This window comes from Conger conger, chromosome 3 (assembly GCF_963514075.1).
Source record: "Conger conger chromosome 3, fConCon1.1, whole genome shotgun sequence".
Classification (NCBI taxonomy): Eukaryota; Metazoa; Chordata; class Actinopteri; order Anguilliformes; family Congridae; genus Conger; species Conger conger.
In genome coordinates, this window is record NC_083762.1 from 31,413,880 (window position 1) to 31,429,108 (window position 15,229).

Here is a 15,229-nt window from a genome sequence, read left to right on the forward strand (position 1 = left end):
CCCATGCAGACCACACATCATTACTGGAGAGCCAGTAACTATTTTACCCCATGCAGACCACACATCATTACTGGAGAGACAGTGACTATTTTACCCCATGCAGACCACACATCATTACAGGAGAGCCAGTGACTATTTTACCCCATGCAGACCACACATCATTACTGGAGAGCCAGTGACTATTTTACCCCATGCAGACCACACATCATTACTGGAGAGCCAGTGACTATTTTACATCCTACAGTCCACAAAAGATAGCTGGTAACCAGAGGATGTCTACTGTGTCACGAGGAAAATCCAATGCAAAGGTACCCTTGGTATTTTACCATATATGCATTTTAGTAATGCAAATTAAACAATTAAATTATATGTTCTTTTTCCAACTATTTTCTTTAAATCTAGAACAACAAGCATGTAATGGTGTTTTAAAAGTAATGTTTCAAATATGTGAACGTGATAGTGACAATTTTACACCCGTGTCCACAAGGTGTCAGTAAAATATAAAATGACAGATTATGAATGATCTGCCATTAAAGTCATGCTAAGTAATTCTGCTAGAAAGGCCAAACCTATATGAGTGAACTGCACTATAATTGCTTTATGTGTCCTGGTTTAATAAAACTAGACGCTACAGTATATGCTAGTATACGCTAGTATAAACAACTCATATCCATAATTACACTTTTGTTTGACCGTTAAGGGTATATGCTACAGAGTGTATAAATATGTAAGAATTTGTTTAAAGGGAAATCTCACTAATAGAGAGGAAATTAAAAATGCATTTGCATTAACAAGTTAATTAACACAATTATTTCAGTGATTACTGTGGTTATTATGGGGAATACATGTATGGCACAAGTGAATTTACACTTAATTTTGTTACATATGCTGCATGTACATATGTCAGAAGTAGTTTATTAGCCTTATATAAACTCTTACTCAGTGTAAGTTTCTGAACTGTATATAGTTCATAAGTGATTGTGGTCTGTGATTCAAAATGGAAATACAAGAGCTACTCATATTGTTCCTATTCCCCAGGACATACTGTTATTTCCCCCAGGAATCCATAAGTTCCTAGGGAGACGACTGCCAGCCAGTTATTAGATTCCAAACACTAATAATGAGGATTGTCTACAGATGACTTATCTGATTTTTCAATGCCAGCCTCACAGAAAGCTTTTTCATGTTGCTTCTGCCCATATCCACATACTGCTGCATCGCCTGAGCTCAAACAACTCTCTCCAGCTGGACTGCAAGCCAATGGCCCTTCAGACTGGAAGCCCTGACCAACTCCCATCCTGATATTAAAGGACGTTATGTCTCTTGGGTGGAAACTGAGTCAAATGCAGACAGCGATGCCAGAATAGTGCCACCCTCCACAGCCAACAGGAAGCCTGGCTAGATATTTCCCGCTGGGCCAAGACAGCAGCCACTGGGCCAGGTCAACTAGTATGGCATCTGCAATTTCATAACTTCCTGAGGAGACAAAGGAGTCGTGTGGACTGAGATAAATGCCTGCCTGTTTGTGTTGCTCTGCGATGACTAAGCAGACAAGCATTAGCCACAAGCACTCCCACATCACATGGATTGTTATTTTAGCAACCAGGGAATTGTTTAACAACAAGGGTACCATTTTTAAAGATTACATGTATCTGGCTGAAAAAGGGAATGCGTCTTTGGCTGTACTGTATTTTTACTTCCCTTTATAACAACAGTAGCAAATGCTATGCTCTGCAAATGAACGTGGAAAATGTTGGACCATTTGATGTAATATGTGAGAAGTAAAATCCAATTCACCACAGGGAAAGCAGTACAGCACACATATTATTATTGCATTATTTTTGTTTATATTAACTTTCTACAATCAGTTAGAATGACAGTTCCCAGTGGTTGGTTGCTTGTTAATTTTTTTCATATAACTAGCCACAAGGTGTCACCTTTGAGTAAATCGCAAAACTGATGCGGAAACTCGATTAGACTGCTTTTGTGTAAATAACTTACTATCGCGAATTATTGGTAAAAAATATAAATGTATGAAGTTTCATTGTTTGTGATAGTATTTAACGAATATCCTTACTCTTTTTCAATGCAATCTAGTGTGGCGTGACGTCATGCTTATATTTGCATATTTCAGAGTATATATCCTTGGGGTGTGCGTTTCTGCTTCAGTCCACCACTGCACCAAGACGATATATTCAGCGCAAGTCAGTCAGACTCTGGTGAGTGTTAAGACTTTTGTCTTCAGCATCCAGTCTGTATCCGAACAAAATACAATTACATTTAATTTTATATACGGGGACTTATTGTGTATGGTGTTTGATTTGCGGAAGTACAGAGTAAACCAGAATATTCCCACATACAGCGTAACTGTCGACATGTTTGGTGGAAGCAAAAAGACAAAAGATGCGACGGCCGATAAAAACGTAGAATGCAAACCAAACGTGTGTATCCATACATGAGAACAGAATGTACATAGAAACAAGGAAGAGGGATGATGCTTTCTTTGTTTAGCTAGTGTGCTACTTGTATTTTTAAGTTAAGCACTCCGTATACATGATTAAGGGCATTGATATGGTCCTTTAGAAGATATCGCCAATTTCACTAAATCAAAATGTATAAGATCCTACCCAGGATGTGGATTTTGGATGAGGCTTGGAGTACAATAGATTTACCGTTCGAGAAATGGTCTGCTGAGACTATGCCAAGCAGGGCGGTGGTTCCTCAGATTGGAGACTGGAGTTTTTTTTTTTTTTTTTTTTTTTTGGGAGCGTGTAAAAAGAGAACAAAGCTGGATTGCGTAGATGATTTCCAAATGTTAAAAATAATGTGCACGTGGATTAATTATGACTAAAGGCTTTACGTCAACCTATCTTTTTGTGTATTTTTGCAACTAGTCGACGGTTTTCGCGTCTACCGCACGTGAACTTGAATTGTCATGTAAATTGACATCAGTATAGGAAACTAATAGAACCGGGATTTACTTCATCCGTTATGTGATGTAAATTAATAAACCGTTAACATGCACGTTCTGCTGCCTAGAGTCTTAATATGCATAGACGCGCATGTTTGATTTATGGTGCCATTTCATGCCTTGTTGCAGGGCAGCAGGTTCTGCACCCCAAGCTGTCTGTCTGTCGAGACATTTTAAGCCAAATGCTCTTTTTATATTAATCTGACCAGATACTCTGCAAACATGTCCGACAAGCCTGACCTGGAGGAGGTGACCAAATTTGACAAGACCAAGCTGAAGAAGACTGAGACTCAGGAGAAAAATCCATTGCCAACGAAAGAGAGTAAGATCATACAATGATGAAAATCTGATTTATGCTTTATTTGTTATTGGGAAAATAGGATTTAAGAACATTTTTTGCTGAAGATTAGTATGCACAAGACGCATGCTTTACTGTGTAGTGTTTAAACATCTGACACTGATTAATTTTTATTGATTAAACCATTATAAACTGAGCTACTTTTACATTATTTTCTTGTGGATAAAATGAGCCGTTCTTCCTCTTTTGCAGCCATTGAGCAGGAGAAGAAGGCTGACTCGTGAAGACTGAAGTTCCACCATGCACTGTACATTCCACAAGCATTGCCTTCTTTTTCACTTCTTTTTAGCTGTTTAACTTTGTAACTGAAAAACCTAAGTTGCATTGTGATTGGACGAAAGCAGATGACTGTGCAGCACACCCCCCCCCCCCCCCCCCTTCACCCCCCAGTCCCCTTTACCCTCCTCCCAATAGCCCTTAGCCCCTTCTTACAGCAAGGACGAAGGAAAACTACTGACTGTCTGTACAGAGAACCTGCCGCCAACCCTCATCACGGCATAGCTCCCCTCTGTGTTCTCCTTCCCCTCTCCAGACATGTCGCCTGCTTCAAACGCCTCCGCATGGCAATATGAGGAAGAGCACGGGCGTGGCCGACCAATCGGAGGACTCGCACGCTCTCCACATTAGTGTGACTTCTGGCGAATTGTAAAATGCTTACAAATTGGGCAATGTGTTTTGTTTTGTTTTTTTCCATTTCAATTCTTGGAATGCACATTTTGTTTTGATATGCAAATAAAAATGTAAAAACCCATGATTAATGTTGTGGTTCTATTTCTTTTCCTTTTTTTTAAATGTATGCATAGATTCTACACATGCATAGAATTCCAAACTTTTTAGCATTTTTGATATAGTTACTTGCATGAATGCAGTACTGCACAGGGAAAGATGATGATTATTTAAGTGGTACAAAAGCCCTCATGTAAAATGGCTGCTGTACAGTAATATCAACAAATCCTTCTCTGGGTAAATGTTTATTCAGGACAAAAGATGCGACCAGGGGATATTTCTGAATACTGTGTCAACCACAGCTTCCAGTCCGCCTCCTAATCAATCCATGGGAGGTTAAGAAAGCAAGCAACACAGGTGGAGACAATGGCTGGGTTCGATTTCAAATTATATGCTGATGTTCCCTTCCCTTGCTCCTAGGAGGGAATCCCCAAAATGGCAGGATGAAATATGGAAGCCACGACAAGTGGGTTTTTGTTGAGAATTATGAAAGGGGAAGGAGCAATTACATCCCCTTATTTTTGAGTTTTGAGGTTTAATAAGACCGGCGGATGTGTTTTTACTATCACTGAAACAAAGCTAGGATGGTTATGAATTATTCATATACGTTCCAAAGTCAACCAACGGAATTTTTATTTTATTTTATGTAGGGTAGCATTTCATATATATGTTGTGAGGGCAGTTCAGTTCTGTTTTTGGTTTATTCATCAGCTATACTCCCTTGCAGAGCACCTGTTAAGTTTGCTTGTTGCACGTCACAAATGTAGTCAGGAAATGCCTCCGTGGAGGGAAAACGGCAAGGGAGGGGAATGTGTTAAAGTGGAAATCGAAGCCAGTCAATGTCACTTTAAATTGAGTGTGCATACTGGCTGACCGTTGCAAAGGAGGTCCAATCAACAGACACACGAGGGCCGGCCTATGGCGTGTGCCGATGTGCTCTGCCCTCCCTAGCTGACCTAGAAAAGCAGCGATGGCAGCGCAGTGTTTAAAGGCTTAACGCAGCACATCTGCGGATGCTGCAGCCATTCGCAGTGCAGAACTGCTGGGCGCAAAAGTGCGGTCATTCAAACCCTTCATATGCTGTGGGCTGTTGATGTGGCAGTTTGGCGCTTTGGCAAGGGTATAGGTGGAATGGTACTTATTTTAATTTTAAATCAAATTTAAAATAAGAAAAACATCACAGGAGGATGTTCCTCATTCTGTTGTCAATAGAGGCGTCTTGATAGTTTTCTTGTATTTCCCTGAATTACCCACTTGCCAGTTCTTCCAGGTGCCATATGTATAATGATTTGAAAAGTAGCACACAGTGTTTCAACCCTTGAACAAGGTTCATAGCCTCAATAAATTATACAGTTTTATGTGTAATAAATTACATGTGAGATAAGGGTTTTGGCTAAGTAAATTGGTAATGTAGCAAACTGACACAACAGAGTTTATGTGTTGTTAGGCTAACATACTGTAATATAAAATGTGATATTGTGATAAGATAAACTGAATAAATGTCTTCCTTCTGTAATAGTGTGCGTAGAAAGCTTGATATAACTGCACTTTTATTTGATGTCCATTTTTTATTTTAGTATAAAACTAAGATAATAGTACATGTCAGGTTAAGTGGATTGCTGTAAGCCAGTTACTGTTATTGGCACATTAATCCGGTCAAGTGAAGTTGAGATTTCCAGCCACACACCATGAAGGAAGCTGGCCTTCACTCTGCTCTCTCAGTCCTGGGCTCTATCTTCCTCTGTGTAAGGTAGCAGGTAGGATCCAAATCTGCCTGCTCTACTCATACATGTTCTACTCACATGAGATTATGTCATCTTATTTAAAATAACCTCAAGAGTACAATTCCTGAAACAAACTCGCCATTTATCAATTTTTCCATAATTATTATTATTTTTAATTTTTACTTATTCTTCGTGTGAGATTATAACCTGGGCCTCCCTGGGCACGTCCTGGGCTGACCCAAGGCAGGCTAGAAGTTTATATCCTCTTTGGATAAGCCAGACAGGTCAAAAGGCGGGCTAGGCCCTTCCCCCAGCCTCTCTCTCAGCATGACGAAGCTTCCTTCCTGTCAGCTGTGTACAGCTATTGTTCCGTGCACCCAGTGCAGGAGCCCTTCCTCAGCACACTGCCCCCAGCTGCGCTACAGCTATTTCAGACACAATTAAACACTGCCTGCCACTGTTTGGCCCTGCTTAACGGCCCTCCAGCCTACTGCTGCAAGAACCCCGTCTACTGTATCACAGGAACCGTCAACCATCGCTGCTAAAGAGGCCATTTTTGTTTTCTCCACAGCTTTGTCTGACAAAAGAGATGAGGACATCAGAGAAGACTGCTTCCTCAAAAATGTCGGCCTTCCTCTTCCTCTTTATTAGCTGGCATCAACATGGCTGAGAGTAATGTTTATGAATGTCTTGTCGTCTTTACGAGGATCACTCTTTATCCACAGTTTTTTTAAGGATTAGTCTTTGATCCATCTTTGAAATGATCTGTAATCCTGCTGATTGCATGTAACTGCTGCTGACAGTAGCAGTCGGTCATGCTTCCTCAAGGTAAAACAAACAGAAGATGGCTGGTTACCTGTAGGCCTGAAATGCGTTTGGGGTGGTACAGCAGATGAGGCCAGGGCGAAACAGCAGTCTGTGCTCTCCTGAGGGCCGGCTCTGTAATGAGACCTGACGGGTGAGCAGACATTCCTCAGGGACATAACCGACTGTGACAGACACTGGAGAGCAGCCTGCAGGTCACAGGGTTTAATGTAAGACAACAGCATAGCACAGAAACGGCCGGTCCAGACCACGCACGTGGCCTAATGTAAGACAACAGCATAGCACAGAAATGGCCGGTCCAGATCACACGCATGGCCTAATGTAAGACAACAGCATAGCACAGAAACGGCCGGTCCAGACCACGCACGTGGCCTAATGTAAGACAACAGCATAGCACAGAAACGGCCGGCCCAGACTACGAACGTGGCCTAATGTAAGACAACAGCATAGCACAGAAACGGCCGGTCCAGACTACGAACGTGGCCTAATGTAAGACAACAGCATAGCACAGAAACGGCCGGTCCAGACCACACGCATGGCCTAATGTAAGACAACAGCATAGCACAGAAATGGCCGGTCCAGATCACACGCATGGCCTAATGTAAGACAACAGCATAGCACAGAAACGGCCGGCCCAGACCACGAACGTGGCCTAATGTAAGACAACAGCATAGCACAGAAATGGCCGGTCCAGACCACGCGCGTGGCCAAGCGCATTGGACCATCACCTTAGCCTTTATCCCTCACTAGCTATCTCTAGTTTGCTAATTTAATCACCACCAATTCCCCTGCAAACCGTGGTAGTCAGGGACACCTGTTTTGGTCATTGTGACTTCAGGACGACACAGGAATTGCTTATCGTCATGTGGGAATCCCCTCCATCCCACACCCCTGGCATGCTGCAAAAATGGAATAGAATGGCATATTTGCCTTGGTCCTCAGCCAATGGCAAACTGCAAAGGTAGAAATTCCCTCATGTATGTTGTGCTTCGCTGCAGAATTTAATTTGATGATGAGATTATTTCCTTCCTTCCAGGGCTGTTTGTAGACACTCCCCTTGTGTGGATGTTATGTAATGACCTGCCAGGACATGCCTGCACCGTTAAATTGCAAATGCAGTCTGTACTAGCCACGCACATTTACTACACTGCCATTACATAACTGCAGGCACCAAAAATAGTTTTCTGAGTGTAATTTATTTTGCATGCCAAATCTCAAATGCATGTTATTTCAGTGTATTTACAATTATAATGTGAATAATGAAGCTGCATAGAAACTATTTCATAAACTGTCCATCCATCCATTATCTTAACCTGCTTATCCTGAACAGGGTCGCATGGGGGCTGGAGCCTATCCCAGCATACATTGGGCGAAAGGCAGGATACACCCTGGACAGGTCACCAGTCCATCGCAGGGCACACACACCATTCACTCACACACTCACAGGCAATTTAGACTCTTCAATCAGCCTAACCTGCATGTCTTTGTACTGTCCACACAGAGAGGCCCCGGCTGACTGGGATTGCTGTGAGGCGGCAGTGCTACCCACTGCACAATCCATGCCGCCTATGTCAACTATAGAATACTACTTAAGTGAATTATATCAAATTCCTTTCTTTTTGCTTTATATTTGCATTTACAGTTCCCGTTCCACCACATCCCAAAAGCGCTCTGTTGCATTGAGATCTGGTGACTGTTGTGGCCATTTTTGTACACTGAACTATGAAGTCTCATAGTAAATAAAATGAACTGTCAAATTATTTTGTTCCAGAAGGCATTCTCCTGCTTGAATGTAATTCTGTGATGTAATGTGTGCTCAGATTACAAAGCAATTGCTTGTAAACATCTAATACAGAAGCTTATTTGAAAACCTGGAACCTTTCCAAAATGAGATCAGAGAATTGCCTCTCATTTGTAAACAGCAATGGAATGTAATATGTTTCAATGAAATCTAAACTTGATCTTCCAGAGTATATTTTTTCTAGATATTTCAGTGACTACTGAATGTGTCAAAGTTGAGAACAAATCAATGCTCACTTATTGACTGTTCAAAGTTAGTTGCAAAATATATTGAATCTGAGTCAGTAGCAATAGCATTCACAAGCTGGAAGTGAAAGACCCTGGTCCTTTCCCCATGAAATACATACTATATATATAATACCTCATGCTTATGAGTGGCTTCACGACATTTTGGAGAAGGACTAAAGCCATTTTGAACATACAGTATTCATTAAATTAGAATGTGAACTGACTAGCAGACAGAATGTCTAAGACCCTGCTGTTTAATTACAAGCCGTATCCAATCACTTCATAAGTGCCTAGTCTCTTGTGTAGAAAAGTGTTAATTAAGAAGGTACAGTATATTTAGCTCTTTGTCACACATGGAATGTAGTTCAACGGCATTTTTGGACTTTCTGGACTTAGATAAAACTAGTCTATCTAGTCCATTTTTCTTAAAACTGAATGTACAATGATTCATAAATACAATTAATTGTGTATTATTTACTTGCTCAGTAGACAGCTTTGTTTCCACTGCACATGTATGCAACTGAATGTTTTTCAAAGTTCTCAAACAGGCTCAGTGTTTTGGCTACATTGGCTTGCCAAGCTGGATTTCCCCAGCTGAACATTTCCATAATGACTGTGCTATGATACTCCCGCTCTGCTTAAAAATAAAAACAAAAAATCCAAAACAATAGAACAGCAGGTTAAATACTCTTTTAATGAGATCACTCGCTGCTGAACCTTGTAACTTCTTCAGCATCTCAGTGACTATAATTGCACAAGAAATTAGTTATAAACATTATTAGTGTCTTATTAAAAAATATAAAGAGTGTATATAAACTAAAATATATATAAACTTTATCGTAAAATGCAGCATATTTATCTTTAGTTGGAGCTTGGCAGGATTATATATTACTTAATCAGAGGTCAAGATCTAGGTATAATTCAGTTCTGCATATATCCTCTTGACACTGTCATTGTTAACTTCCTTATTGGAATTTAACACCTAATGCCAAAAGAAACGACATAGATCCACAGCTTGATTGCAATTTGACAAGCACTAATAAGACTAGTGGCCAAAGTTGATCTAGGTCGGCACAATCCACAAAAATACAATTGAAAACAACCTGGACACAAAATGAATCCACCCAGCCAAGTTATAGTTCTATCACTATAATAACTATCTGTATGATTTACTAGTACAGTTCCAGGGCTCTTCAAAGTATGTAAACAATGGGTTCTGTCCAGTATGCCTCTGAAATATCTGGACTACTAACTTCCTGCTTTCACCTGTGATAGTGTATTGTTTCACAGTCCCATAAACATTTTACTGTCTGCTCATGAAGTAATATGTGGCCAAACAGTGTTGGCCCCCAACAGTTGGGAAGCGAGGGGAGGGTGTGGGCAGCTCAGCAAGTAGCAAGGCAAACATATACTGTATGAAACAGGATAATTATAATGCCTTGCGGCCAGTAAGAACATTCTCTCCCCACCTCACTGATGGATAAAACTAGTCTATCTACTCACATTTCTTCATGGGAACAGGAAAGACAAAGAAGCAAAGGCAAAACTATATGGCAAATATATACATTCACTGAGCACTTTATTAGGAACACATTTATTCATGCGATAATCTAATCAGCAAATCGTGTAGCAGCAGTGCAATGCATAAAATCATGCAGGTACGAGTTCAGTTAATGTTCACATCAACCATCATAACGGGGAAAAATGTGATCTCAGTGATTTTGATCATGGCATGATTGTTGGTGCCAGACAATTGAGTATTTTTGTAACTGCTGATCTCCTGGGATTTTCAAAAGTCTCTAGACTTTACTCACAATTGTGCAAAAAAAACTAAAAAACATCCAGTGTGTGGAAGTTCTGCGGATGGAAACACCTTGTTGATGAGAGAGGTCACAGCCTGGTCTGGTGACTGGTTAGCTCAACAGCTAGCAGAGCAAATACTGCATGAAACAGGTTAATTCGAATGCCTTGCGGTCAGCAAGAACATTCTCTCCCCACCTCACTGATGATCTATTCAGCTTTCTCTGTCTTTCCTTTGTGAACGATTACTGAAGAATATGAACATTTTGGTAATGGTCTTTATTAAGCAAGAGTAAAACTTAAATCATTAATAGTGAAGGTAGTTTCAATGACTTGTAAATGTGTGTAAGTGTAGAAACCAGTTCAGCCATGAAGGCAGGTTGATCTGAAGCTGTTGGGCAAAAGTGAGGAGATGGAGAGGATAAAGGATTTTTTGACCTTCATTATGTTCTATGCATTCAAGTAGAACACAATTAAATAGCTCAGCTAAATGGCCACCAATGTCTGTCCGAGTTAGTTCATCTTTAGAAATTGGGAGTCCTCGTACTTGTAGATCGAATACTAGAGAATTGTAGGCCAGTGACTACTATCCAACTTCGGAAACTGACCATGTTCTGTTGACATCTTAGATGATTTAATGTCGCATTAGAGTATAGAATGCATGTTCAATAAACAAATGAATCAAATTACCAAGTTATGTACAGTACATGTAAAGAGTGCCCTTATAGGGAAATGAACCTTCTAGTCCAGTTCCGTAACCATTACATTTCTGCTGTCCTCCACCCCCACATACGCACAGGATAATGACGGGGTTACATGCTTAAAATGGTAATCTCAGAAACAGAATCCAGTCAAAGAATGATGTCATTCTCACTGAGCCACAGAGGAGAGGGGTTTAGTTGTAAAGCAGGTTTACCAAAGGTCAAAGTAGCTTTGTTTTATTATTCTGAGCCAGCCCACTACTTCTCACGGCCACTGCTGTAAAATGTGTTGATAATATAATTCCTTATCACTAAAACTGTGTTTACTTTTGCCACCCATTTTGAAAACAGCAAAGAGATTGATATTTCCAGTCCCTTTCCATGTCTGTAAATGCATTTAAATAGCTGGAGTGTGCATTTTATATTATAAAGCTGTGTTCAGGAATTTCCTTTGTTACTGCAGGTACTTATGCTACTTATCACAGCATTCATAGTTAAATGTTAAAACAGTTCTGAATTTCAGCAGTCACCAGTGCACAGGTATTACAGTATGTTCATATATAGTTGTATTCAAGAAGGACTACTTTGTACAAGCTGTGAACTATGTGTTCTTCCAGCAGGAAGCACACAAGGAAGTGCCTTACAATGGTTGATCCTGGACTATTTTTCCCATATCTGGCATGCAGTACATAATGTTGACCTCAAGCAGACTGTTTTTTGGAGGTGGAAAAAAAGGAAGCATATTTTCCGTGCTGAACAAGGAGAGGTCAAATTGCATACCAAGGTTGCATACAGTACATTGAGAATTGAAGTCTAACCAGGTAGACAGTTTCAGGGTAGTTTTACTGTTTCTGTTGTATACAGTGGCTTCAGAAAGTATTCAGGCCCCTTCACTTTTTGCACATTTATTATGTTGTAGATTCAATTATAACCAATAATTACAGAGTGGAAAAAAGTGTTTAAAAATGTAATTTCTCATTTACATACATATTCAGACCCTTTGCTGTGACACACAAAATTAAGTGGAAAAAAAGTCTTAATACTTCCTGGAGCTACTGTATATATAAACTCAGTAACCACTTAATTAGATATTTATTAGATTTATTGGTCTGTCTATATAGACTATATTAGACTTACTGCTGTTGCCCATCCGTTTCAAGGTTCAATATTTTGCATGTTCAGAGATGCTATTCGCCACACCACTGTAGTATGTGGTTATTTGTGTTACTGTGACCTTCCTGTTACCTTGAACCAGTCTGACCCTTCTCCTCATCTCATTAACAAGCCATTTTCACTCACAGAACTGCCTCTCACTGGATGTTTTTTCCATACCATTATCTGTAAACTCTTGAGACTGTTCTATGTGAAAATCTGAGGAGAACAGTAGTTTCTGAGATACTCAAACCACCCCACCTGGCACCAACAATCATTGAATCAACAAGTGAACAAGTCAGATCAGATTTCTTCCCCATTCTAATGTTTGGCTTGAACAAAAACTGAACCTCTTGGCCATGTACAGTACTGAGTTGCCGATTAGATATTTGCATAAACAAGCTGGTGTGCAGGTCTACCTAATAGAGTGATCACTTTCTCTGGTCACTTCCTTTTACAAGAGCTATATAACTTCTTTCTTTAGCAGTACTACTGCGTCAGCATTCATAAGCACAACTGCAAGAGAACCTATGGCATGTTATGTCATCATTGAAGCCACCATGCAAAGCATCAGTATTCTTCAAAAGAAAAAGAAAACAGCCTGCTAATGACTGACCCGTTATTTCACTAAGCGGCAGTGCTGTTAAGTGATTTGGATAATGTAATCTTTTAAACATAATCTCGTACATCGAATGGCGTTTTCATGCATGTCTTTAGAGTGTAATTCCATTATTGCGTCGGTGAACGGGAATCGGGGCTGTGGGCCCCAGTGAAAGAGATGTAAATGATTGGCGGGCTGAGAGGTGGCGGTGAGGAACATGGCCCCCGGCCCTCCATCTGTTGGACAAGAGGCAGACGCTCGCTGGACCTGCTGTGGACTGCGGCTCCCAGGAAGAACACAAACACTTATTGAAATCTCACAGTATTAAGGGATTTCTCTCATACTTTATACTTTCCTTGTTATTTATATTTTTCCCTTTTTCCTTTCCGTTTTATATTTTTTCATTCAGTTGTGCAGAATTATTTAATCTTAACCAAAATTATAGTATACCAATTCAAGAATTATGGCAGTTGTAGGTGTGTCAAGGCTATATTGTGCAATTATCAGGGTTCAAAACAAAACTGCTACCACTGTGATCATTTGATGCCGTGTATGCTTTCACGCTATAGATACTTAGTGAGATAAAGCTGGAATATCTAGGGGTGAAAATCTAGGTTGAGAGATGTTTTGTCATAAACACACAGATATAGCCACGATAAGTCCTTGTTGGCTAGAAAACTTTCACTTTTCAACCAAACGTAGCTGGGTTTTCACCTAAATTCCTATATATTGTTTCACTTTCACCAGAGAAACATTCACTGGGTGATGACTTGCTTGATGTAGCACCTTCCATCTGCATACTGCCCTATTAGTTATATTTAGTAGCGGCCACTCAATCAGAATGTTTACCAAAATACAATTTGGTGTTGGGAAAAAACACATTCAGTGAGCTCTTTATTAGGTATTTTTTTTAACTTATTTTTTAGACGTATTGGTATTTTGCTGCTGTAGCCTATCCACTTAGAGGTGTTACACATTGTGTGTTCAGAGATGCTCTTCTACTAACTTCTACTAACCACTGTTGTAATGCATGGTTATTTGTGTTACTGTCACCTGTCAGTTTCAACCAGTCTAGCCCTTCTCCTCTCTCATGAACAACATATATTTGCCCGCAGAATTGCTGCTCACTGGATATTGTTTTGCTTTTTGCACCATTGTCTGCAAACTCTAGAGACTGTTGTGTGTGAAAATCCCAGGAAATCATCAATTTTACTATACTCAAACCACCCTGTCTGGCATCAACAGTCAGCCCATGGTCAAAGTCACTTAGATCATATTTCTTTCCCATTCTGTTGGTCTGTAAAACAGCTGAACCTTTTGACGATGTCTGTGTGCTTTTATGGATTTAATTGCTGCCACATGATTGCCTGATTAAATATTTAATTGCAAAGTCGTCACTGAGTGTATATATTTATGTCATGAGATTGTACAGATTTTGTTTGGACACAAAGAAAGTGCTGTCTTCAGCAAGCAACCTTGTACTGGCAGGCTGTTAATGCTCAATTTCAGCAATGTAGTGCTATACTGTATGTGGTTATGGGCTTAGTCCAGTGCTAAGTTCTATAAGAGCTTGCTTAATGGTTGGATTAGTACCCCCGCCCCCCCAGCATTGCTTTCATAAGTTCAGTTTCCTGTGTTGCTGAATAATAAAAAGTTTAGTGTGACTGCGGAATGGGCCCTATGGCCATACACAAGAGCTGGCCAACTACTGAATGTCATCGACTTACTATGCCCTATAGAGTCATCTCAATGGAGAAAAGCAATGGGGTAGGTTTAATCTGACCCGATTTCATTTGGTTATACTTCAGATTCTCACATGCTACTAGCTGTCTCCAGGGAGAGAAACCCCTCTCCCCCAATAGGCACTAGCTCTCTCCTGTAGCTCTATGTAACTTGCAGAATGTAAAATATTCACTTGCTCACCTGTAGTACCGGACAAGAATATACAGTGTAAAATAGTCGCTGCCCCTCCTGTAGTACCATATAAGTGTAACACATTAATTAGCTATCCTGTTATACAATATGGAATATACAGTGTAAAATGGGAATTGGCTACCCTGTAGTATTGTATGGAATGTACAGACTAAGCATAGAGCATTGAGAAGCACTTCTAGTGATTCCAAATTGGTCAGGAATAGAAAATAGGTCTTTGCTATTTCAGGTATTGTTATCAGTTTCTATGATGGCTTATCTGCACAATGTGTTGTCATTGACTTGTCAGGGACTTTCTCAGAATCGGAACTAGACATTTTCATCATATTAGAAGTCTTGTAAAATGCTATAGCTTTTCGCTCAACTTGTGGCTCTAACCAGTTCTCACTTGTTCAAACAGATAACATGCCT

The 15,229-nt window shown here is 40.2% G+C and overlaps 1 protein-coding gene across 1 annotated transcript; it reads left to right on the forward strand.

Moving 5' to 3' along the window:
• The first annotated feature begins 2,115 nt into the window (after positions 1-2,115).
• Positions 2,116-4,083, forward strand: LOC133124059 (thymosin beta-11). The gene is made up of 3 exons (XM_061234914.1): positions 2,116-2,219; positions 3,181-3,293; positions 3,522-4,083. The coding sequence occupies exons 2-3, from the start codon at positions 3,194-3,196 to the stop codon at positions 3,551-3,553; spliced, it is 132 nt and encodes a 43-aa protein (XP_061090898.1). The 5' UTR covers positions 2,116-2,219; positions 3,181-3,193; the 3' UTR covers positions 3,554-4,083.
• Positions 4,084-15,229: the final 11,146 nt, after the last annotated feature.

What these genes read in the sequence shown, in the direction of transcription:
- LOC133124059 (XM_061234914.1), top strand. Translation starts at nt 3,194, where the DNA reads ATGTCCGACAAGCCTGACCTGGAGGAGGTGACCAAATTTGACAAGACC. An exon ending in TCCATTGCCAACGAAAGAGA is followed by an intron (nt 3,294 to 3,521) that starts GTAAGATCATAC and finishes CCTCTTTTGCAG; the next exon opens with CCATTGAGCAGGAGAAGAAG.